We start from the raw sequence: 27783 nt of genomic DNA, 5'->3' as shown, positions 1-27783 counted from the left end.
ATTCATTGCACTTCACACAGACAAATAGCTTTTCTCCAGTTGGAATTTCCACATGTTCCAGCAAGTGATATTTCTTATCATGTATGTCAGTTATGCCAGTTTCAGATATTGAAGACATTGCACATTCTTCTGCTCTTATTGAAGATTCTGAATTAGCTGTATTAGAATATATCTTCAAACCAACTTGTGCTGATCCTGTAGGGCTCCAGGACTGAATTTGTGGTTGATGTGTCTCTGCTAAGTTCCCAGTTGAAATAGAAGTAAATTCAATATGGGCCTGTTTATCATTCCTCACGTGTAATCTGTGCATTGCACTTGAAATTCCTGGGTTTTCCACTGAATGCCTGCAAAGATACTTAAGACAATTACAACAATTGGTTAACTTCATGATTATAAACACAGTCTTTACAGAACTTAAGTGGCACATTCTGAAAATCTGACCAGATTTACCACAATAATTATTATTTATTGTACATACTTATTATATATTAATTAGATATGATAGAAATCACCAATGCAGACATGCAAGTAAATCAAGAACCGAAGTCTGTCAACTTCAAATTTTGCGTCAATTTCTGTATGTAAGAAAAAAGTGGGTTTACTTGCAGTATATCAGATAACTAGGGGGTGGATTTTTTATATTTGCATGTTTTTTTCCTTACAGAAAATTCATATGCTCTCAATGCATTTATCCCTTTCACTTGATGTTGATTACTCTGGTAAAGCTTCACAGTGCATATAGATACATATTTGGAACATTGGTGCATATTTTAGCATAATGTGCATATAATTTGAATATATTGGGAGTAATTTTCATGTAATTGTTCGTTTCAAGTTTGCTTCATTTTCCCCATTCCTTGTGTCAGCATTAAAAAATAGCCTACTTCGTCTGGTCTTGGGCACTAGTTGGGTCAAGGACATTCCAAAACTCATCTCATAGCCTTGCAGGTGGTCTGGTTGAGAAGATAGTGAAAACCCACCCTTTCATCAACCAACGACCTTTCAGAGATGTCACATCTCCAAATTCAAGCGACAACACTTGGGTTGCATTATTTGAGGATTATCTGTTAATGCTGTGTGTATGTGTGTGTGCTGCAGAAGTGGCAATAAATGCCGAAGGAGAGAAGTAACAGCATATTGCACCAGCAGTGGGTAGAAGGTAACAATGCATTTACCACTGCCAGCAGAGTTATATATTTCCAAGTATTTGTTGCCTGCGTAGGCCTGGACACTGTGATTTATATAAACTTATGTTAACTTTTGCGGACATTGCTGCTGTGTATCCTAGTGAAGGATCATTCTGTTATTTGAGTACAAAATAAGAAGAAAGTAGAAACTAAGGGAATGATAGTTAGATGATGAAGCTGTGCACTGAGCATATTTTATTCTTAAATTAGACATAATAAAAATACAATAACTTTTTTCGATTATGTCTGTCGATGGATTGCAGCTAAATATTCAAACAACATACTGGTGAGGATTAAACATGATTTTTGGGTGATTTTCTTCATGAAAGTAGTAGTGATTTCAACTGCTACTTTTACTATTAAAGTAATTGGAAGGAGAAAGATAGAAACTGAGATAGCGTCTGTGGGATTTGTGCACTTATTGATATATTTAATGCCACTTTTATGGGCGTATAACACGGTCCCTGGTTTTGATAAGGAAAATTGTCACAATTATATCTCGTACACAGACTGCAGCACAAATTATGTTTAAAAAAATATGCTTTTCTCATTCTTTGGTCTAAAGATGCTGTTATGCGGACAAAGACGGAATGTTGCTGTGCAATATTTTCCATTAAATCTCACATGACAAATAGCATTTGTTCAACTCCCATGTTACGGTAGGTGTGAAGCTCAGATTCATAGTGCAGACAGTTTGCTGTCCGAGTTCAATATCTGGCTATAATATATTTATATCTGTGCGAACTCTATCGCCACCAGAACCGCACATTAAATGTAGCAATGCAGCATTGCTTCCTTTGATTTTGGTGATAGTTTTGAATGGACAAAGATTAGATTTTTTCTTCCTTTGTCCATCCAATCTCTTTTTTCAATATTTCTCAAAAGAAAACAGTACCAGGAGAAGTTGAGAAACCTGAATTGCAGAAGCAGTTAGCAGTAGCTTCCAGAAATCCAGGTTTGCAGTTCATGTGACATGTGAATTTGAAGTTTGCAGGGGGAACCTGTCCAGGATATGCCTGGGTATCCCCAACTGAAATTTATTTATTTGAAAATTCTGAATACAGAAAAATCCATTTTACATCAGGATATCAACACAAGAATTGAAACGAACAAATACTGTCCAGTAGTATCTTGTGAAATGGAATGAAACTTTTCAAAATACAAAGACTTACTATCTGACAATCGCAAGAGTCTGCTACGTGAAAACATCAATAAATAATGTCTAGTATATTGAAATGCTAATGTAAATTAATAAGATATTGATTAATGGAACGAAAAGAGCATAGTATTTCCAAAATACATATATCTTTATAATTTCAATATTGCAGTTTTTAGAGCGAGCCTCCAGACAAAGGAATGTGGGTAATATAATTTTGTTCTATGAAACTAAAAACATTTGTAAATTAGTCTTTTTTGGTGATCTTAAAAAGCACAATTTATCACACTTTGATTTCTATAATTGTGTTCAGTGAGTTACTGACACATTTACTTTGCATGTAAGGTGTACAGAACCTTAAAATAGGTTGTTTTGAAAAATGTTAGTGCATATTTTGGCCTTTTTTTAGTGCATATTTTGGCTTTTCTTAGTGTATATAAATCTGCCCCTACAGATAACATAGGCGAATACACCACTGCAGAACTTATGTAAAACAGATCCTATAACTATGTAAGTGAACTGTTCATTTTATTTTATTTTCACAGATCTCATTTTACTAAATACAGCAGCTAGTTAAATTCTAGAATAACACTACTTTCACATTTTCTTTGTAAAGTTTCTGGCTTTTCAAGTAAGTTTACACAAGAAGTAAGAATTTAAAAAGAAAATATGTGCATAGGCAACGAAAGTGCATTTCAGGAGGAAGGTGAAGGGAAAAGCACTGGAACTAGTGGATACAATATGTGTTATTTAATGCCTTAATAGACATTGCATTTATATTGAAAGCGAATTGATAGGAAGACATTTTTCCTATCTTTAAACATTTATTGTGCATAAATTTAAATTTAAATTTTCCTTTATTAAAAGGCGAGGTTCAGCCTGCGGCTGTTCTACCACATGTATTTTAACAATACTTTTTCACTATCATTATTATCATTTTTTTGTTTACTCTATTTCTGTGAATGTAGATCTCAAGTGTCTTGCTTAGCATTACTACAGCACCTTGAATATGTAGTGTGGAAAATGACTCGAAAAACTGGTTCCCGTGGCAGATGACAACATAGATGGCAGTACGATCAGTATTGCAACTAATTTTCTTATGAAAGTAAAACAGCTTAGTTAGTTTTTAGAATATATTGTGTAGATTGTTTGTCTTGAAAGGCGGTACATGAATTGATGGAAACAGTTATATTTGTGGAGTGATTTGTAGTGACAAAATGGCATTAACTTGGAAAGAAAAATAATTGATTGATTGATTGGTTTAGTTTATTTTACTTTGCGTTATGTGCCTCCTGACTAATTTGCGAAGATGGGGATGAGTGATGAAATTGATGAATGGACATTCACAAACAACCAAGCCCAAGCAGGATTCGAACCCGGGATCCTTGGCATTGCAGCACGATATGCTAACCACTCGGCCACAGGGTCCGGCTGAAAGAAAAATAAAATAAATAAATTACATGCGTAACACAAGAAGAAACATCACAATGTGATTCCGGACATCAGGTGTTGGATTGTGTACTAGAGTTTATTTTTCTATGTTATTAGAATATAAATAATATCCTGAGAGATATTTCATACAGAGGCAACAAACCACAAGTGTCGCTTGGAAGCGAGAAGTCAGTAATCAAAGCAGCTAGCCTTTTGAACCGTAGGGACAAAAGCTCTGACTGCACAGTTTCCACAAGGAGATATTAGACCAAAGCAGAACGCGACAAACGATATGGGGATTTCACACCAAAGCGACACAGGTTCTTCGGTCTAAGGCAGCTTTCAGACCGAAGTGATATGCGACACATGTATATGACATATGAACTTGTGCTGAACGGTTTGCTGTTTGGACCTTCACACACAATGAATGCTATTTTGCAGTCTGGAAGTGTCTGTGTCACTAGTCACATCAGTGTGAACATCCTGTGTCGCTTGTCCCATTGGTTTGAAAGTTTCCTTCCACTCGTGTCGATGGCACTAAGGGAGTTTTGTGGGGTTTCCTTTGTCGTTTCATGCAATCATCAGTTATCATCATCGCCGCAATTAGTTTCAAGCAGAAGAAAAGATACAGTAAATATCAAAAATACAAATGCTTCAGTGTGTATATCTTTAAAAGAAATGATAATGATGATAATAATAAAAATAATTCATACACAAAAATTTAGAATTACCAAGAGCATTCCATGCATAATTTTCTCCCATATTATTAATGAAAGTCACGATAACAGGACGTGGTCGACTGTCTAGAATGTTTGTTAATATCTTCACGACCACTGTAACAAATACATAGCAATTATCACATTCATAGAAATGTTTCATGTAAAAGAATCAGACATTGCAGCGAAAACTCCATTTACTTTCATTATAAGCAGACAAATACCACATAGCGAGGCTGACACCAGCGTCTCTAGCAGATAATAATTCAGAGGAACCGCCAGAGTGCTGAACCATCCCGTTTTCCACACTACCCACGCAAGGTGCATAGCATTACTGTGCATTACTATGATTATGGAAATAGGTCATAAATATAATTTTTATATTAAAATGTAAATACAGGATGTCACTAAATGGCGAGCAGAGAGCACAGAAACGTATAGAGGACATCAAAACAAACAATTTTTCTCAGCAACACTTTTGTCCTTGGTGAGTCTTTACAATGTTTGAAACACAACATTTAATTGCATGTATGACGTCTCTTCTTGTTGTGAAACTGTGCATGCCAGTGTTGCAAGAAACACACATATTCAGTGAAAAATGACAAACTACCAGCCACATTATGTGTAGCAAACCTTATGAGGGGAACATGTCCAGTAACCCAATGGGAAGTAAAGCAGCAACACAAAAAACAGTGGGAAAGAAATGAATCCTTGGCTCAAGAGTGAGTGTCCAAGGGCAGAACCAGAAATTGCTATCAGAGGTGGAGAAGGATGGGGGTGGGGGGAGCAGGTTATCTATAATATTAGTAATTTTTCTCGTGCCCAAATATTGGTTCTGTTGGATCTCTCAGCCTAAATGTCTGTTAATTGCAAATTAACATTTCACTCTTATTTTGAAATACATTCATTTTATCCAGTGTAAACTTAGTTTTGTTGGGTGCAGGAAGGGGAAGAGAGGCTTATATCCACTCCTGAACACGTCAAAACAGGAAACGGAAGGTTCGGATGTTGTAGAAAATGTGGATGATGGAGATGTGAAGTCAGGTGGTGGATATGCATACATTCAGTTGAAGGTGTATCTCAGTGGCAGAAGGCAGGCACAGAAACCCAGATGTCAAGTTAGAGTCTTGGTTAAGGCAACTTTTGTCTGTTTGTATTTGAAAATTTCAAGAAGGTTAGCAAGAGGGATTTCTTCTTTCATAGTGCAATTGTGGAGTGAAGAAAATGAAATAGCAAATTACATGCAGCATATCTGTCGTATGCTGATTGAACTCGAACGCCAGACCTGATTATTAAATGTTGTCGGTGATTAGTCTGTGCGTCCTTCCTGTCAAACATGTCCAATATGATATAGCCGTCCTGTGCGACGCAACTTTGTATCTTCATACCACAATGTAAGTTATTGTGCTGATTATGTTACTGTGTTCCTAAATTATACATTTACGTTCGTGTTGCTGATACTGTTTTATTCCTGACTCCATTTCTTGTGTAATTGAAGAACTGAAAGAACCCGAAACGGGCCGGAAGATGGCGAAGGTGATTGTGGACAATGACACGATTGTTGTTCATCTCTCGAAGATCAAGAAGTATCCCGACAAGGTCGGAAAAGACATCCTTGTCCGAAAAAACCCAGTGCTTGTTGGAGAGGAAGATTATCTCCCAGTGCCTGCTTATCAGGATCCAGTGGTACCTCCGAATGCGGCCTGCGACAATCAACCGGTTAGGAGATCACAAAGACCAAGACGACCACCTGACCGATATGGGCAAACTACATTAAACGGGAGTCTCTTCAACCTAAGGGGGGGAGAGTGTCGTATGCTGATTGAACTCGAACGCCAGACCTGATTATTAAATGTTGTCGGTGATTAGTCTGTGCGTCCTTCCTGTCAAACATGTCCAATATGATATAGCCGTCCTGTGCGACGCAACTTTGTATCTTCATACCACAATGTAAGTTATTGTGCTGATTATGTTACTGTGTTCCTAAATTATACATTTACGTTCGTGTTGCTGATACTGTTTTATTCCTGACTCCATTTCTTGTGTAATTGAAGAACTGAAAGAACCCGAAACTCAACAATATCGAGTGGTTTTTCATAGCTGTTGATTGATAAGCAGAAATCTTGTGTGGTATTCTGAGATGTATCTGATGCAGGCACATGCTGATTAGTTATGCATATGTCTGCACATATATTTGACTTGAAACATGTCAGTTCTGCTAACAGAAGGCAGCATGATCTGGTGAGCTAATGTGTGTAAATATGTACTTCATCTCTAGTATTATTGTTAATATTGTGGCTAGTATTATTTTACTTGAGACTAATGCATCAATATGATAGCGTCTAAGCATTAAGCGGCAAGGGTCAAAAATGTTTGAAAATACAGGGATATGTATAGTAGTAGGTTGATGTGAATAAGAATATTATTGCTGGCATTTGTAAAACAAGCTTCATTATGACTAATATTTCTGTGTTTATTCTAAAACTGCATTCACATGTAATGGTTACCAACTGTCAACATTAGAGTATACTCACTGTTGGTTCATCATTAGGTTGTTGCTGTCTGTGGTTGGGTGTGTTTTAGCAATAATGTAACAATGCAAACCTCGGATGCTTAGATTTTCAGCAGACGACCAAAACCAAAATGTACATTTAACGACTTGGTGGCAAATTTGTATTCAAAGAAGGGCTGAAGCATGTTATATATAACATGAGTCATTCCATGCCAAATCAACACAGATATGTGCAATTTCCAACCTGACCATCTCCGATTTTCATGAAATTTGGGGAGTTAAAACTATGCTTGGAACTTAGTAACTATGAAATTTTTTTTAATCTCGTGCGTCTTGTAATTGTTAAATTATTCAAGGTCAAAGTTTGCATAAATTGCCCTTTTTGAGCCTGCTTAGCTATACTAAATGTACTGTAACTCCGCCCCTATTTCACCTAGGAAGCTCAAATAAAGCTTATTGTACAGGGAATTGAACAAGCTTTCCAGTGATATATAACAAGCTCACCTTTCGACAAAAATATAATTTTGTCACGTGACCTTGACCCTTGTCCTTGAATATCTCAAAACATGTCATCACCAAAAATTGTGAAAAAAATATATTTGCTCCCTTATGCCATACTATAAAACATATCAAAAAATTATTCTGGGACTGCAATGGGATCAGAAGATACAAAATAATATGTGTAACTATGTGACTGATAAAAGCCCCATTACATGAATTATGACGAGTCAAAAGTCCTTTAACACACCCTACAAAATGTAAAGGAGTTATCCTGGTCATGAAAGAAATAGGAGATCTCTAGCTGTGTGTGTCAAGCGCAGGTCCGGCATATTGTTGACCGCCATATTGAATTCAACGCAAACATTTTAAAGGAAAGAGGGTGATGTGATATATCAAATCAGGCTTGAATTTCAGGAGAAATGAAGCAGCAAAGGTTTATCCAAATTATTTTTAGGCAGCAAAACGTTATATGCATATCTTTCACTTACGATATATGAACATTATAGTGTTGTCAATATTGCTGTGATGTGATATATAAAATCAGGTTAGAACTTCATGAGAAATGAAGCAGCAAAGGTTTTTCCAAAGTATCTTTAACCAGCAAAAAGTTATTACTGCATGCTTGTATAACCATTTTATCCTTTTCGAGGTGTTAAAAACAAAGTATTAAGAATGCTCCTAATGTGTTAGAAACTCGTCGAGATCACGCTGACATCTTGGGAGAGAAAGAAGTATACGCACCATTGCATATGATTTTAATCAGCAACATTCACCAAATACTTGAATAGTGGAGAATATTGGGAAAAGTATCTCAAACAATTACGTGACACTTCCTTTGGAATGAAAAATTCTTCAGTGACGAGGCTAATTTTTATGTTCATGGTAAAGTTAATAAAAATTATATGCAATACCTGTTATTTGAAAATCTACAGTAGACAGATCCCAGCCGAATGTTTGTTGTTGTTAAGCTAATGATGTGGTATAGTGTATGGAGAACGGGAATGGTTGGTCCATATTCAACAACGGAACCTTAAATGGTGAGGGCTTCTTGGATGTGTTAAGTGAACAGGTTTTTCATCCTTGCTTACGGGATATGGCACTTTTCCAGAGTTTTGAAACAGGACAGTGTGTGACCACACTATGTTAACATTTTGGCAATTTCTTCATGGTAAATTTCTAGGTAGATTCATGGGCAGACGGAGATCTATTAAAAGGCCTGCACATTCCCCAGATCTAACATCTTAGGTGGACTTTTACATTCAGAAACATTTGAAGAGAATGGTGCATGCACTAAAAGTCCCTGATATTGACCATCTGAGAGAAGGTATAGTTGCTGCTTGTGATGATGTTGCACCTGCTACATTGCCAAATGTTCGATGTGAGCGTGAGAGACGTCAACGAGTGTGCTCACAGGAATATTGACAACACTATAATGTTCATATATCGTAAGTGAAAGATATGCATATAACGTTTTGCTGCCTAAAAATAAGTTGGATAAACCTTCGCTGCTTCATTTCTCCTGAAATTCAAGCCTGATTTGATATATCACATCACCCTCTTTCCTTTGAAATGTTTGCGTTGAATTCAATATGGCGGTCAACAATATGCCGGACCTGCGCTTGACACACACAGCTAGAGATCTATTTCTTTCATGACCAGGATAACTCCTTTACATTTTGTAGGGTGTGTTAAAGGATTTTTGACTCGTCATAATTCATGTACTGGGGCTTTTATCAGTCACATAGTTACATATATTATTTTGTATCTTCTGATCCCATTGCAGTCCCAGAATAATTTTTTGATATGTTTTATAGTATGGCATGAGGGACCAAATATATTTTTTTCACAATTTTTGGTGATGACGTGTTTTGAGATATTCAAGGTCAAAGGTCAAGGTCACGTGACAAAATTATATTTTTGTCGAAAGGTGAGCTTGTTATATATCACTGGAAAGCTTGTTCAATTCCCTGTACAATAAGTTTTATTTGAGCTTCCTAGGTGAAATAGGGGCGGAGTTACAGCACATTTAGTATAGCTAAGCAGGCTCAAAAAGGGCAATTTATGCGAACTTTGACCTTGAATAATTTAACAATTACAAGACAATCGAAACTAAAAATTTTCATAGTTACTAAGTTCCATGCATAGTTTCAACTCCCCAAATTTCATGAAAACCGGAGATAGTCAGGTTGGGGGCTGTGTTGATTTCGCATGGAATGACTCATATATAACTTTGCACTGGTCTCCAATTCAACATACCCTGATGATGAGAGCAATGTCTGAGCTCGAAACATTGACGCCAACATCGACTTAACCTGGCTGATAACTAGGGCTGTGCAATATTTCGATATATCAATATCAAGTGGATATTTTTAAAATATTGAATCATCAATATCATTAAAATATCAATGTCAATATACTGATATCAATATTTGATATGTTGATATTCAATACATCGATATCCGATATATGATATTATCAACGTTAGGGGGTTAATTATATCAATTTATGTTTCATTGCATAATAGTTAGAATGTATAGACTTCATCTCTGTGCTTGTTTTAGTAACCTAATAGATTCATCTTTATAATTTGTCAGTATTAAACTACATGTAGGTCTGTACGTCCATTCTGTTGCACTTGATGGGGCTTAGCAACAGTAAACAGTGCAGGATTCACATTTGCCTCTGCTTGGTTTCCCAGCACTTCATGATTCTGTAGTTCTGAACTTTTCAGTACTCATATTCAACAGGGAGTAGAAGCAGGATGGAAATTATAGTCTTACCTTTTGTCGAGCTTTGATAAGACAAAAGAACGTTGACATGGTAGTGTGGAACTTTCTTCAGAAATCTGTGAGAAAGCCACTTATTGGTGGTGTATCACTATTGAAAGAGATTTTTTATCCTGATTCCTTAGGACTTAGAAAAAAATTATTTTGCATTAACATCATCATAAATAAGCATGTAAAAGATGAAACTCACACCTAAATTGCATTGAAATTTATGATTAATAATGACTCTATAATGACACCTATAATGTATTGTCGTTTCGTTTGTAGTTCCTTTTGTCAACTATGAACACAACAACTATAGGCTACATGGTATGAAAGAATGCCGCAGTTACCAAAAAGTCATATTTCGTGAGGTAGTGTGTATGATACAAACAAATTAAACAAAGTTCAATAGGAAAGACATAAAGAAAGTCATCTATAAAGAGGCTGATGTGAATGAAATAAGAAAGAGGAAAGGGTAGTGACTTATATTTAGAAAACTTCTAACCACCATACAACAATCCATATTTAGACTAAAAAAAAATCTAATTTTTATTATTGCCAGAAGGGCCGACTGGGGTTCACCCTGCCTTCTGCTGCTGTCACTGCTCGTAGTGTCACAACAATGCCTCAAACATAAAAATATTATTACAAAATGTTTGTGCTGTGACACTGTATATGTTGTTTATGCTAAATCATGATGAGGCTGACTTAACATGAACATAAGGAAGGCAACTCACCATTCCAGCTTGCATATTTCCAGATCCTCGATTAGTGTGATTAAGAACTAGACTCCATTGTGTTATGGAACTGCCTATTTTCACTAACAAAAAACAACACTGTTCTCTGATTCTCCTAGATAACACTAAAATTAAATTAAAACTTCAAATTGAAAGATTTAGATGGGTCGGTGTCGTCGATATCATGTCAGTATGTTGATATTAATATTATTGGTATTGTCAATATTCATATTATCAACATTGACATTGAAATTTTTGATACTCAATATCGATATTCAATCAATATCACACAGCCTTACTGATAACCTGAGAGCATTTGTTCGAATCACGTCACCAGGAAAGGTACAATGCCTATTTACAAATATTCTGAAATGATCCATGATAACTGAAAGTAATAATACTGACAAATTCTACTAACTAATCAAATAATGATTTCTTTTCCAGCATTTTAAACTTACTATTCATCAGTTTCAGTAAAGATCCTAGTACATTATATTTATATCACCCTAACAAAGACATGTGAATTGTATCAAATTTTGTAATTTTTCAACACAATTGGAAAGCCATATATTTTGTTTAATATTGCCTGAAATTATATTCTCTTCCTACTTCCAAATAATAATAATAATAATAAATTGAAATCTATAATTAATTTTAAATTACTACTTGCAATACACAAATAAAAGGATTTGAAATGTGCTCACGATTCAAGTTACTGTTATCTCAGTTTCATTCTTCTGAAGACAAGAAAACACTTACCTTTCATCTTCAATCTTCAGTTCATTCTTCACTTCTTCAGGCACCACTTCATCAATGTCACTGACACTGTCCTTGAACGTACTATTTCCTAACGGTGCCCCATTGTCACTCCCACCCAAAGGTACACTTTCATCCTCGTTCAATGCACTTGCCTCTGTATCAGTCTGCTGAAAGTGGTCACTACCAACAGTGTCCAGGACATCCACCTTCGTCTCTTCCTCATCTGGTTCCCATTTTACAACAGTTGTGGGTTTTGCATTTTCAACTGCCTCTTCATGAGGAGGAAAATCTTGGGGTTCAGTCTTAATTGAGCAACTCACAAATTCAGGGGCTGGTACTTGTGGTGATGAAGAGGATTCGTCAACATCTACTCTCTGCTCACTCTCTGTCATCATATTTGATGATGGCAAGGTACTCAATGCCTGTAAAGAGTTTTACATGCGTGTAAGTAAAAAAATATAGTCAAAGTAAATACTATATCAAAATACGCTAATGGCAGCAAATAATTTATGAAAAAGATAGGATATTATATTAGGGTTGTGTTCCGAAACCAAGTCACTTCTGGCAGGAAAATAAACCCAAATAAACAACCAAATTGGCTCGTTAGTCCTGGGTTTCCATCCCATTCCTCACCAGAGAGCTTGGAACCAAAGAATCAATTCACAGGCAAGAAACTCACAGAAATGGGCTCTATACATTTATATACAAAACAAGGCTTGGATTCTCCCATTTCGGTTCTCTATTTTACTTTATGTACATATTTTCTATCATATGTGAACCACGGTGGAACTGCAGCACGGAAGCTAGCATCAACGTTCTGCCAGAATGGTGCTTTGTAATAACTCATGCAGGGTGGCTACAAACAAGCAGAAATGAAATTCCCTGACTTTTCCAGGTTTTCCAGGACAAAATTTACATTTTTCCCTGACAATTACAAACTAAACTAAATCGATGTTTTTGCAAATAGAAATAATAAACTCACACAGATCCACGTATGGTTTTGTTAAGTACCAATATTATCTTCTATGAAATTGACTTAATTCATCTATTCTCTATGATTTGAATTCAAACTGCAAAATAGTGAATTTGGAAAATTATTACAATTCACAAGCTAGGAAAGGATTACGGAATTTTATCATACGCAGTAAGTTTAAAATAAAATACTTGATTATTTTTAAAGTTACGACTAAATGAGATAAGAGTGAAGAGTGATTGATTAAGAAATACAATTTGTAATTTATCAGCCTCCTTATGCATTCTCGGTATTATATGTTGATATTTCCACTGAGGTTTGGAACCCTCTGATTGCAAGAACCATGAGTGCGGACTCATTTTTCAATGCATAAAGCTACTTCTCCCTTCTCTGTAAAGCAAACAACTTAACTCTTGCATATAAGTGAAACAATTGAATCGAACAAAATAAAGTGTCGTATACCTTTACATTATCAATGGGATTTCTGCTTCAGTACAGTATATCCAAGTGAAGTACTGTGAAACTGGCAACATGCAGTTATATCATTATTGCTGACAAAAAGGGTATGTAGGTATTAGAAATTTAACGCAAGGAATTTATAGAATTGCATGGTATAGGTACCTGATTTACCTAACCACACATTAAAACAGGAACACTCTAATAATAAAAGCTTCTGAATGTTCATATACGAGGGGCATCCTGAAAAAAGCTCCAATGGTGCCTATACGCAGCACTAGTGGTCAGAGATAGACATACACACATGCAGGCAGGAAGAAGTGGCATGTAGCTGTAATCTGGTACAGTTGCAATGCAGCCGTTTTAGGACAGTTCTAGGTTAAAGATTGCAGCTCTCATACAGTCTTCAACCGACTGCGATGTAGCCTACATTGCACGCTCAGAATTTGGCACAGAGCCACCAGCAATCGCGTGAGGTGTGCAGACCGGACATCGTGAGTGATAGTATGGTCAGACGATGGTGCAGACAATTCATGGAAGGCCAATCGAATGTGCACAACCCCATACAGCTGAGTACACACGGGCCCTTTGCATCACTTTAGGTGAGAGATCTTGAACCACTCCCTGTACAGCCCTGGCCTTGAATATACAGACTTTCATCTCTCTGTTTAACTGAAGAGGTTTCTGGCAAGGACAAGGATTTGACAGCTACACTGCGGTAGAGATAGTTCCAGTCTTTGCTGTCAGACACATATACCATGGGCATACAAAATTTAGTGCCATGCTAAGACAAATGCCAGAACAATGGTGGTGATTATGCCGAAAATTAGGTTAGGACTCACTGTTATTAATGCAACAAATTACAATTGATATTCTTGTTCCATTTATGCCTAATCGGTAGGGACCTTGATATTTTGTTATTTTTTTAAAAATTGGTTTATTTTCTTATTTTTTTATTTTTTACTATACGGAGTTATTTTTCCCAAAATTCACATTTTCATTTTAGCGCATTTTCTGGCAAATATCTGAAATTATACCTTCATAGTGTTTTTAAACTACTGTTTCAAATTTAAGTCACATGGCTTACGTCTCTTCGTGAGAGTTTGATATCTTGAAAGTTATTTTGGGAAAGTTATTTTCCATACCCCTTTTTTAATTTTAAGATAAAGATTTTAGATAATGGAATTTTCCCCATATATACTGAAGGGTGCATAATGACCTTTAGTGGCAACGCACCCAAAAAATCAATCTCACGTGACAGATACTGATATATTATGGCACCAAAAATTGGTGTTATCTTTTTTTGACTTGTTAGTGTTAAGTTTCCCAAAATTCGCATTTTTGTTTTAGAACATTTATCTGCCAAATATACCAAAACGTAATACTCCATTGTGCTTTTAAACTATTATTTTAAATTGTAGGTCACATGGTCTACGTATTTTCGTGACAGTTTGATATGTTGGAACAGATTTTTGAGAAAGTAAAAGTAAAGTGCTCCCCTGCACTTTTCCATGAAGGTGTATGGGGGTGTGGAGTTAGGGCCTCACACTTTCTTGATCACGGCTGAAGGTAGGGGTGATGTGATCAGGACCACGCTCCTGGCTACCTTTATCCCTCAAAGTTTCCTCAAGGTACCAGCTTCATATGATGCTGGGTGGGCGCCGGTTCTCCCCCACAGGGGATCGACCCCAGGTCTGTCTGACACCCTAATGACAGCTCCATTATTACTCGCTCGACAAATGCCGATGGTGCGCACTTAGCTAGGTAATTTCAAAATATATCTCGTGCGACAAATACGAATATGTGGCTCCCGTGTGACGGTAGATACGCACTCGATCTCCTGTTAAAACCCAGCCCCTTTGCTCTGTGGTGCAAATGGTTTCGATAGAAGTTGAAAAAATCGTGGGAAATACATGATTTAATGTGAATGTCGGAATTATTCCATGTACGTATAACTCTATAGTTTACTCTTGAGTAAAATGTTGGAAAACTTGCATCTTCTATGTACACAAATATGGCCTACAAAAGACAAGAATGTTGTATTTCATGGAACTTTCGTTGTTTTAGGACATTTCTTTTTTAAAAAATCGCTAAAAACGCCAACAATTTGCATTTTATGCCAAATTTGCATTATTTCGATATTTCGAACGGGCGAAAAATGTGTCCAGACATCACTGCACATTCCTAAACATAACTTCGCAGCAAGTACCATTTTTCACGGTTTTGGCGTTTGGGAAAAATCAATGTCCCTACTAATTGGAAATTACTTTCTGGCCACCCGTCGTATAAATCAGTACATGGAAAGTGAAAATTTAGCAGGGCTGGGCTTTGCTTTTATGATGGAATGATTTGAGTAAATATGATATTAAAATATTTACGTATTTATAATTAGTATTTTATTTCATAATATTGGACATTAACCGTACTCGGTGAGAGATTAATGACCATCTGTTATGAGTTTAAACAGACAGGACAGAGAGTGGCGTTAATTTCATTGCAATACTAGTGTTGCAGTAAATTTGAGGTTGGGAGTATGCACTTGCCAATTTTTATAACGTTCACTAATGCAGATTTATGTTTCACTTTTATTCAATATATATCACATTTGGTTGGATTCTTCTTGATATCTAAGAATAGTGCAATGTCATTGTAAACGTATTTTAACTTGTGCAAAACCAGTAATACGTCAGGATGATGAAAGAAAACCTTCGTAAACACTGCTACATTAAATAAGGTGAAGTGAGCCAGAAGAGTAACAAAATTCGAGCAGCATATTGGCAGTCTAAAGCTCTTCTTGTTTATGCATGCGATTTTTGTTGGATGTTGCAGTCCACGCAATTTCTGTCGCATGTTGTAGTGAGGTACTTTGTCGGGGGGCGATAATCTACAAAAATCGTATGTATCAATGGAGCCTACTTGTTTCTAGTTCCTTCAGTTTGTCCAACAAAATGCCTTACTACGACGTCCGACAACTATCGGACGGTGCCACCCGCTCCCATCCCCTCCATCTGTTGACATTTACTACTCCCATACGGACAAGAAAAAATGAAAATTCAATGCATTTTCCAAGTAATATTTAGAGGCTTAACCTTTACTCCCCCAAATGATACCATATGGTATCATCGGGCCAGTACGACCTTACTCTGATGATACCATATGGTATCATGGTGCTGATTACGAAATGAATGTGCTTTTTGGACCTTCATACTCTTGTGTTTGGGTGGAAACTCTGACACAGGTCTGGAGCAAGCCTGGGAAATTCATATTGATGACCAACCTCCCCCCTCTCCGCAACATATCCATGCCACATTTCCGAACAGAGTTTCACATTTTGGCTCATTATTTAACTTGTATGGCACCCAAGAACATGAAACATGTTTCAATCTCTTTGGAAATGTCCATTCTTTGAAGAGAATACTAAGGTTTGCGCCTTCTCCCCAAAATAGCGGGAGAAGAGGCGGCAAACTCCAGATTTGTTTTTTTCGATGAAATTCGGTGGTCGCGCCCCCAAACCCTCCTTCCTCAGTTCCGCATTCTAAATTTTACATGGTTGCATGCTATGGTGTTTTAGCTGCAAAAAAAAAAAACTTATCCGAAGTAGATTGCTCCCATAGTGCCCGAGTTATAACAATTTTCCTCCAAAAATGCAAATTACCTATTTTTCGTAAAAAACAACAACACATTTTGGCTTATTATTCAACTTGTATGGCACCCAAGAACATGAAACATGTTACGTTCTCTTGAGGAATGTCCATTCTTTGAAAATAATACTAAAGTCGCGCCTTCTTTCCAAATAGCGGGAGAAAAGGGGGCAAACTAAAGATTTATATGGTTTAATCATTGAAATTCAGGGGTCACGCCCTCCAAACCCCCCTTCCTCGGTTCGGCGTTCTGAATTGTACACCGTTGCATGATCTGATGTTTTAGCTGCAAAACAGAACTTATCCGAAGTAAATTGCTCCCATAGTGCAGAGTTATAACAATATTCTGAGCAATATGCAAATTACCTATTTTTCGTAAAAACAGAGTTTCACATTTTGGCTAATTATTCAACTTGTATGGCACTTATTCTCTTTGGAAACGTCCATTCTTTGAAGAGAATACTAAGGTTTGCGCTTCTCCCGAAAATAGCGGGAGAAGAGGGGACAAACTCCAGATTTTTGTTTTTTCATTGAAATTCGGGGGTCGCCTCCCCCCCCAAGCCCCTCTTTGTCGGTCCGGCGTTCTGAATTGTACACAGTTGCATGCTATGATGTTTTAGCTGCAAAACAAAACTTATTGGAAGTAGATTGCTCCCATAGTTCCCGAGTTATAACAATTTTCCTCAAAAACTGCAAATTACCTATTTTTCTTAAAAAAAAAATAATATTTTGGCTTATTAATCAACTTGTATAGCACCCAAGAACATGAAACATTTTTCATTCTCTTGAGAAATATCCATTCTTTGAAAAGAATACTAAAGTTCGCGGCTTCTCTCCAAAATAGTGGGAGAAGAGAGGGCAAACTCAAGATTTTTATGTTTCTTTCCATTGAAATTCGGGGATCGCCCCCCCAAGCCCCCTTTCTCGGTTTGACGTTTTGAATTGTACACGGTTGCATGCTATGATGTTTTAGCTGAAAAACAAAAGTTATTCGAAGTAGATTGCTCCCATAGTGCCCGAGTTATAACAATTTTCCTCCAAAGAGTGTTCGAATTTCAAATTCCCGCCGAGAAAAATCTCTCTCTCTCTCTCCTCCTGCCATCACTGGTTTCTGGCACCGTGGTTGTGTTGCGCATAAAAGGGGCCTACAAGTTGAGGCCGAAACCTACGAACGAGATTTCCTGTTCCCGTGCAGAGTTCCATAACGATATCTTTAAATAAATAAATAATAAAAAAAAAATCTAAAAAGTAAATGAAGACGAAATTCCCTGACATTTCCCTGACTTTCTTTGACACCTCAAATTCCCTGACTTTTCCCGGTTTTCCAGGTTTTCCAGGTCTGTCGCCACCCTGTCATGGGAGGCCGCTAAAGCCCACAATATCACTTTCCCTCCGACTATCAGTTTCACAAGCACCCTCTCTCTCTAATTCACTGTCCCTGTCCTCTGTCAGAGACAACATATTTATACGAACTCCCTCGTCGTGTGGGGGAGGGCTGAAAGTTCAAATTCTATTGGCTCTTTTGAACTCTTGAGAACCATGGAAGAAACCCAAGGATACAAACTCTTTACATAACATTAAAATAACTAACCCTAATTAGGATGTGAATCTGGCCAGAACACACACATTCACATACAAACATGAAATACCAATACAATCAATTATTTATGCATAATTATAGACAAAGAAATAGTGTTTGTAACAGTTGCTATGTTTCAAAGTGAAAATCTGGGATGCCGCTGATCAGAAGCCTGTTAGTGAAATGTGTGTGTGTGTGGGGGGGGACTGGACCTGACCTGACATAGTAGTATGTTCACTCACTACAATAATTATTATTAACTATTCGCTGACACTGGCTTTGGATTCCAATGATGGTAAGGTATATTTCAGCAACAATTTTCAAAACAGGGAGGAAAATGAAAATACCACCTTGTAGCCTAATTTTAGAAGACACATTTTTGTAACATCAGTCAGAAAAATTCAAGATCTCAAAGGGATATTCAGAAAACCACTTCGTACTTTACATAATAGATTTGTGTATAGGAATGCAATTAATAAATAGTGACATTGATGAAAGTATAGTAAATCATTTCTCTTTCCCACCGAATTCCGGGATGTTAGCGCATCCTGAAGAAAGTTTTCGGGACATTAGGACAAATGATACCATTCCCAGACTGTCACAGAAAATCTGGGACGTATAAGAACTTAATATTACATGCTCAGTACTCCTAATGAAGGTTAAAAGTAGTGTTGAAAACATTACTCAGTAATGTGCAATCAGTTGGAAAGGTTTCATTTGACACACTGTTATGGCTATTTTCATTCTTTTTCCTCTTATACCCTGGATTTTCTAAGTGAAGTAATTGTACTGATTTTGGAGTGAACATTATCCTCTATTTGGTTAGTACTCATCTTCTAATTCTTAAGCCCTGCACAAGATTCCAAGCAAAACCATACTCTTCTGTGACTTGTAACAAAAAAACATTACACATCAGGGACTGTCATGAGAATAGGCATTGCCTTGAACAACATCAAGCAGTATTACCACAGATAAGAATATTATACTCAGACATTGAAGCCATCCCAATGGTGCAGTGGTAGCATCATTGGCTTGTGTTCAAGGGATTACAGGTTCGATACCCAGTGGAGGCACAGTGGTTCGGATCCCACTTTAAACTGTAGGTCCAGTACCGATTTGCCTTACTGTGCACAAAGGGGACTTAAAACACCAACTCAATCAATCAATCAGACATTGAAAAATCTGCAAGTAATGTAAATGTCCTGCCATATCTTTACAGTATTGGTATACTATTAAAATCATATTATTGTCAGTTTGTGAACCAAAAGATCTATAAATAAATAGGACAAATTCATCCCCTATGGCCCGGTCCCCAAAAAAATTAAAGATAGCGACACCTATGGCAACTGTTGCTTGCACTCTGTTGTAAATAAAAAAAATTGTACATTTATAATTAATGATCTTTCCAAATATGCTTAACATCAACGTCAAAGTTCATTTCATGTTCAGAGTAGTTGATGGGTATGGAGCTATAGTTTGAAATGATATCGAAACTACTCTCCAATATACCCTATCGAAGATCAACATGTGATCACAGATCAGTGAATTCTTAACAGCTTTTGCTTTCAATTGAATTTTACTTAACTGTGAAAAACATGGACACCTTGGGGAATTTTCAAGGTAAAGGGAAAAACTTCTACAAAATAATAATAAGTGTAACTATGAATTGCAAAATGGAAGAGAAATAACTATATTCTAATTGATTTAGGAAAATAAATTCCCCATAATTGTATCTCTTCAGGGGTGCAAAATGTGGCATAAAGTTCTGGAAGAAAATGTGAGGAATGCATGCTCAAGAAATCCGTTACCAATCCCTAAATTTTATTAAATCTATTCCCCACTGCGTGCATGCCAAAGTTCCATTCCTCAAACCAATTGAACGACTGCATTTGAAAAGCTCTGAGGGTACACATCAGATGTGCGAACGCCTGTTGTGAGAAAACACTCAGCTCATTTTCTGCTCTGGTGATGGATAGCCAAAGATGTAGTAATCCAGATGCCACTCACTATTTCATTCACCATCTTGTGCTTCCACAGGATTCTTTTATTCCAGCAGCATTGGAGATGTTGTCCGTTGCTTTGTTGTCAGTTCGTTTCAATCTTGACATTCTCCATGCATAAACAAACTGAATTAATTTCATGATAAGCAATTTGGCATTGGCATTTATGATATTTTTCAAAACCTCACGAACGCCAGACATAAAGCTAAAGGGTCATTCCATGTCAAATCAATCAATTTCAGAAAAGTTTCCAGGTCATGGTTTTTTGATTTGAATGAAACTTGGCATAGTGTGCGCATACTGAGCTCACATCAGGGTTACTAGAAAAATTAATGCCACCTCCCTGGTTGGATTACAGTTTTAACAGCAGGTACACAAAATATGCATTTTTTGACATGTAAGGTTTTTAAGGCATATTTTGGGGTATTTTTCTTGCTAACGTCAACAAGCTTAGGGTATTTTGATGCAATACACGTGTTCGTTGGTGGAAGGTTTCTTTGGTGTGTAAATATCACTAGGCTGTGATCAATAGTTCCAAAGTTATTGAGTCCTGGAGTTAGCTCTGAGGCTCATTTCTCATATTTGGATCACATTTTCAGTTGCACGCCACCATCTTCCACAGGCTATAACTCTGGAACTATTTTTCGGAGGAACCTATTATTGGGAATACAAGCCTTCCAGAAATGATTCAACCTTCATGCCAATTTTCATCCAAATCGAAAAACCATGACCCGGAGGCCCTGGTCGATCTGACGTGGAATGACAGTAAAACGTAGGACATGTCCAGATAAAACCAGACGTCTGGTAACCCTAATAATGGTAGCAGTTATTTAACTTGTTCTGCACCATGGGAAACTTTTTTTGAGAGTGTGAAAACTGCTTAAAATGAGTGCACAACACTGGATAAGATAAAGTCTAATTTTGAGAAATCAATCTAATTGGAAGATACGATATAAAGAACTGCTTCAGAATAATATTATACCACTGAACTTCACTAGTTAATTTTTTTCATGGAATTTCAGAAACTAAATACTTAGTAGGTATTAGTTATATTTTTAAAAACTATACAGTAAATTTTAAAAATTTGATTCTTTTTTCCAAGAAGTTTCAGAAAATAATGTTTGTTTTGGGGTGAGTAAAAAGAGAGAGCTTGTTCTGAGTAGCAGATAAAAGAGTAGGAAATCGGAGAAAATTTTAAAATATGAAAACTATTTTATCAAGCTGTCAAAGTGTACAACTTTAAAAACTGAACAACTAATTTTGACAAATTTTTTCAAATGTTCTATGCAATTTGAGATGAAATGTTGGATTTGACTGTTTTTATTTAGCACTTTTGACACTTTTGGCGCTGATGAGAGGATATGTAATGATGTGATGCAATTGATGAAAGGACACTCACAAACCCATGCCCAGGCTGGGATTTGAACCCAGTACCCCTGGAATTGTAGCATGCTTCACTAACCACTCTGACACAGATTTGAGAATTCCTACGGTCTCTCTCTAGTCACAAAAGATGAAATTGTGGGATTTTTGACTGCCTTTGAAACATACACAAATTAAAACTTTTCATATTCCGTCATTGAAAGCAGAATTCATATTTTCATTGCATTATGCATGAGCACATGTATTGGAAATATCATGTACCTTTAACAAATTATTTTCAGATATTTCTCTGATCCTAGAGAGCCAACTCTATTTTTAAGTTGGAATAATGAAATGCAAACTGACGAAATGATGTTGAAATATGTGCAATGGCGTAAGTCATGTGTAATATTTAGCATTTTCTAACTTCAGTTTTTCTCACGAAGCTCACTGACTTCTTTTCATAACTTAGTTCGAGGGTATTTGGAAAAATATAGTTAACCCTGCGTAGATTGTGCACTGTCTCTACTTCCCAGTGTGTGGTCTTTATGTTGCCATTTATCAAAACAATGATAGTTTTGCCAACACCATCGTCCTCTATCTCTGAGTTTTGACCTTCCTCTTACACTCCACGTTTTTGTTTTCAGTGTTAGGCAGATCGTTGAGCCAGTTTGGGGGAGGGGGGGGTCGAAGCCCATGCCTCCGAGTCCGTGCGTGAATAATGAATAGTGCCTTTGTTGTTTAATTGTGTTTCTGGTTTCAATTAAACTGTGATATTGGAATAATAACTGAACAGTTGGTGTAATAAGATGGACAGAAATGAAGAAGAGTGGATAAAACAGTTATTCCTGGAAATTCAGAGCGGAAGTGACTCAATAGATGGGCAGTTTGATTCAGATGACCATTGAAACCCAACAGCATTACATTTGTAAGAGTGAAAAAAAAAGCCGTTCAATCACCAGTTATTTTATTTGCAAGAGAACATTATTTTTCTTAAATGGCAAGTCTTAAAGACTAAAACGGTAACAGTTCGAACTCGGCAGAACGGATTTCTTCATTTTTACAGAAAAACTACTTATGGAAATGAGTTTCTGTAGCATTCTGAAAGTTCGTGGACGTATTTTCTTCCATCGTTTAATCTATTCGACCGGCAATTCATGTATTTTTTCAAGAAAAATATCTCTCTGATGCACAATTACATTTGCTTGTATTTGCTGAGCCGGATGTTCCATACATTTCATGACGTAACCCTATGTCAGTGTTTCCAAACATGCCGTTGTTTTGCAAGAAGTAAAGGTGATTTTTTTTTTTTCAAAGCTGTATCATGAACAAAATTTTAACTATGCTTGCCTAACCTAACCAAACCTTGCCGGAAATGGTTTTTGGGGCTATCTGTCAATGGTTTGTGGGGCTATTCAGGTATTTTTCGGTTACGAATGTTGGAAACACTGCATACCCACATGATCCACCTTGCTAGCACCTTCCATATTGTGTGTTATGCAAGCGAAAAAATGAAGAACAATAATTACTCTTAATGTGAAAAATTGAAGTTATTTTCGTGGAAAAAGCAAAATTACACCTTAAAGAATCTTTCACAATGCAGAATAGGTCAGCACGAATGTAACAAATGATGAAATAAACAAGTGAGAGGTGTTTTGCCGAGATCAAATAGGTAATGACTAAAACTAAGTGAATGGCTGCTGGCAAGAAGAGTATTATATAGGGGTATATGGTAGTGAAAACAATTCTCTAGCAAACATGCAGTAAGTAATTGCTAAAACTGCGTGTAACGACATTTGCTTCAAAACAAGTGGTGATTTCCATTCTTATAAGATTAGGAGAGTTAGGTCTCATGGTGATATTAATTATACACTATTCTTCTCTTTCCTAAGTGTTTTCGTTCTTGTGCAATGAAAATTGTAAAAATTTACTATTCCACAACACCTGTAGCTTCTTCATTTCGTCACTTTTAACATTTGTACTTACCTATCTGCTTCGCGGAACATTCTTTAAGGTGTATTCACGTTTTTTTGATGAAAGGAATGTCAATTTTTCACATTACAAGTACTTCTTTATTTGTGTTGTCTCGCTTGTGTATGACACAGTATGGCACGTATACCTTCGTAGATAATCATGAATCGTACTTGTGTTTTGTCGATGTTCATTCCTTATCCAGTGTTTCCAACCTTCTTAAACAAAAAAAAAACTCGTGAAGAAAGCTGATGTATTTTCTTTTTCACTTCTTCGTATTGTTTTACAAACAAAATTTTAACTATGCTTGCCTAACCTAAACTTGCAGGAAATGGTTCGTTGGCTATCTGTGAATGGCTTTTGGGGGTATCCGTCAAAGGTGTGTGGGGCTCCCGGTATGAATTTCACCATGCATCCCTGACACGTCATGTTCGTATTTTTGGTTGGAAACACTTCATCCCAATGAACATCAACATAACACAAGCACAACACGTGATGATTTAGGAAGGTATTCGCGCCAAAGCCTATTGTCCATCGGAGATTTAATTTTCAACAAAAAACATGAATTTCTGCCATGATACATTCCCACATGACAGAAAACACGGCCCAAGTTCCTTTTGTTTTATTGTGATGTCATCATGCTACAAATGAAATTTTTACATGGTTCGATTTTGATGAACGTCTGCTAACACATACTGCGGAGTTTTAGCGATTACTTAAGGTGAGGAGGGACAATTTTGCACCAGGCATACATTTATTTAAATATCGTCAGAATGGGCGCTGCTACTAAAGAAAATCCAAGCATAATTCGAGAGTATGAATTTCTCCCCATGTTGCAAGTGGAAGCGGTTTTTAAAGTTGATTATTAAGCTAGATACCATGTTTGAAAAATGTGATGAATACGTATTTACAGAATCCCATGTATTCCTTATGGAGAAACAACTTCAAATTGAAGTTACGGCTAAACAAATGGGAGTTTCGACTATTTCTAGCGCAAATATCATCTTCAATGATTCCTTTAACCGATCATATATTTTTTTCCGCCATCAGAAGTTTGATATCATCAAGAAAACGAGTAAAATATTTCTCATATAAGCGTAATGCATTTCTCCTTGCCTCCTACAGCCATCCTGAGTGTTGCCAAACCTGATGTGCATAAAAGAGCTAAATTTCACCTTAAATTGAGCTTGACTTTCAAGGAGCTAGATTTACGAAGGCTGGATAAAGTGCCTCCCATGGTATTTTAGTTGTCAAGAGGGTGGGGAGGGGTCACTGCTACTACCGGTAACTTTAAACTGATGACAATCTATTCTTAGTTTTCACCTTCTAGATCGGACAGCATCACCCATCTCAAAAATCGACCGATGGTTGTATGAATCGAAAACAAAGGATTACCGGATAACAATATTGTCATCTTTACCTCAGTCAAGGCGCTATATTAAAATAGCTGGGGAGGTAAGAGTGGGGGGTGAGACGATGCAGCCAATATAATAATATCACGTCACGTGCAAAATGTATACGCATGGCCTATGTTCGGGGCTAGTGATGCATAGTGGGGCGGGTGCCACAGTACACAGCCAAGCGAGTGCACGAAAGAGCCAGATCTGGCCTGAAAAGAGTTAAGTTGGCAACAGTGCTTCCAGCTGTCTCGGAGAGAAGGAGCTAGGGGAAATTGTCCCTCTCCCCCTTAAGGTTTTGTTCAATATATGCTTTCGTGGTTAGGTTAGGCAGGTTAGGTTTGGTTCCCTTAGCATTAAAATAAAGTCCCTAAATGCATTCTAGTAAGATTCCGATTTACTTCTACATTCATTCCCACGCTTCTACGATATTTACTGTCGCTTGTCGATGGAGAATATATTTTTCATGAGAAGTGCATAAGGTAATTTTCAAGTTGTTTTTTTCAACATAAATAACTTTTTTCGAGTCCAAACAGTGCTCATTACTTTAAGGAAGGTTCAAATTTCGTGTGACAATGATTTCCAAAATTCTATGCTGATTAGTCTTTGTGCTATGAGAAATCATAAAACAATCGGAACCATTACCGAAAACACCTTCCAGATGTTAGACAATGCTACAGGAACTTATTACAGTAAGTAGTTTCGGTAACATTATGGTATAGGGAAAACACATTTCTTCAAATTTACAGGAGAAACTACTTACAGAACTGAGTTTCTGTAGACTTTTGAAAGCTCGTGGAAGTGTTCAACTTATTCGGCTGGTAAATCATGTATTTTTCAACAATAATGTCTCTCCGATGCACACAAGCTCTTGCCTCCATTACGTTCGATTTGATTTGATTTGATTTAGTTTATTTTACTTCGCGTTTTGTGCCTGTTGGCTAATTTGCGAAGATGGGGATGAGTGATGAAATGATGAAATTGATGAATGGACATTCACAGACAACCAAGCCCGACCGGGATTCGAACCCGGGACCCTTGGCGTCGCAGCGCGATGTGCTAACCACTCGGCCACAGGGTCGGGCCCATTACGTTCGACTACGTGAACCAAATGTTCCGTGCGTTCAATGACGTAACCCCCGGTCAGTGTTTCCAAACTCGCCATTGTTTTGCCAGAACATGACAATTTGGTACTATTTCACACTTTTTTACATTGCTAACATACTATTTTGGAATGCGGAACATTTCCAAAGGTGAAATAATGCATTTCTAACTAAGATAATGTCTATTTCTTACATTTACGAGTACTTACTGTTACTTGTTATTTCGATTCTGTAACACATTATGGCGGGCGATAGCGTACTGGTTGAGGGTGCGTTGTGCGAGTGTTTTGTCGATGTGTGCAGTGATGCAACCTCGTTCACCAGAAAATACCTACTTTCTTGCCCAGATTTGAAATTATGCTAATACCTCGCAAACCATTGACGTTAGGTCCACAAACCATTCACGTTAGCCCCAAAAACAATTTTCCGTAAGGTTAGGTTACGCAAGCATAGTTAAAAAAAATTTAAAAAACTCGACATGTCATGTTCTAGTGAAAACACGGCGAGTTTGAAACACTGACTATGGGGTTATGTCATCTTAACACACGGAACATTGTGCTCTCCTGCAGAAAGCAAATGGCAGCACCAGAAACAGCATGTCGGACAGAGATTTTTGCAGAAAAAAACATGTATTCGCATTAAAATGGATCAAAACTACATTTCCTTCTTGCCCATTTACAAAACCGTGCTAGCAGACAGTTGGCGCTCCGGCATCCGTAGGGTAAGTAAAAGTTTTTCTTTTTACACTTTCTGAAACTAACCATTCACGGGAACGAGGTATGCCTACGAGGTTAGGTTAGGCCTGTTGGGTTAGGTTCCATTAGCACTCGTTTCACCCCTAAATATGTGCTTTATCATCGAAAAATGTCCTCAGTACGTTCAATCACGCATATCCGGACAACATCGATTTTTCTCGATTTTCTCCTCGATGAAATTTTTCCTCGCCTTGGGATTTTGTTTGTTGAATTCCTTATACAATAACCTTTCCAACGATATATGACACGTATTCCATATGAAAAGGACGTAAACTAGACTCTTACCGGGCATTCTATTTTCATGGTACCAATTTACTATTCCACAAACAGATTTCTTCATTTTTACACAAGAAACTACGGTAACAGTATGGTATAGGGAAAACACATTTCATTCCTTCATTTCGTCATTTTTTACATTCGTACTTACCTATTATGCATTATGGTATTAGACATATTTTTCACACACAAAATAAGTAAGTGCGAAATAAATGATTTATAGCTGTCACACCTATACGAAAGTAGTACCGAAAAAACTGATGTAATACAATTTCACCACATCACACTTATTTAATCTAAAACATATCACGATTTCATTTCGAATATATGGCGCAAATTAAACATAGCATTACATATTTCACAACAGTAGTAATACGAAAAATATAAGTTAATATAAACTTACCTCTTTGTTTTGATCCCCGTACTGGACAAATTGAAACTGAAAGAACGTCGTTGTCGTCGTTTTCCTACAAGCGATTTCCTGCCAAGGATCCTGCTGCACA

General features: G+C 37.0%; 1 protein-coding gene across 1 annotated transcript; it reads right to left on the bottom strand.

The window, feature by feature from the left end:
- Positions 1–157: 157 nt before the first annotated feature.
- On the bottom strand, positions 158–27783 carry LOC145992613 (uncharacterized). The gene is made up of 3 exons (XM_083128971.1): positions 27684–27783; positions 11768–12189; positions 158–355 (listed from the first exon to the last, which is right to left on the bottom strand). The coding sequence occupies exons 2-3, from the start codon at positions 12160–12162 to the stop codon at positions 292–294; spliced, it is 459 nt and encodes a 152-aa protein (XP_082985097.1). The 5' UTR covers positions 12163–12189; positions 27684–27783; the 3' UTR covers positions 158–291.

The sequence above is a fragment of the Lepisma saccharinum genome, chromosome 9 (genome assembly GCF_977018435.1).
Source record: "Lepisma saccharinum chromosome 9, izLepSacc3.1, whole genome shotgun sequence".
In the NCBI taxonomy this organism is placed as follows: Eukaryota; Metazoa; Arthropoda; class Insecta; order Zygentoma; family Lepismatidae; genus Lepisma; species Lepisma saccharinum.
This window is presented reverse-complemented; position numbering and strand designations above follow the sequence as displayed.

Excerpts from the sequence above, each read along its gene's own strand:
- LOC145992613 (XM_083128971.1), bottom strand. The coding sequence starts at position 12,162 with ATGATGACAGAGAGTGAGCAGAGAGTAGATGTTGACGAATCCTCTTCA. Across the intron at positions 356-11,767 it reads CTGAAGATTGAAGATGAAAG|TATCTTTGCAGGCATTCAGT; the intron begins GTAAGTGTTTTC and ends AATTGTCTTAAG.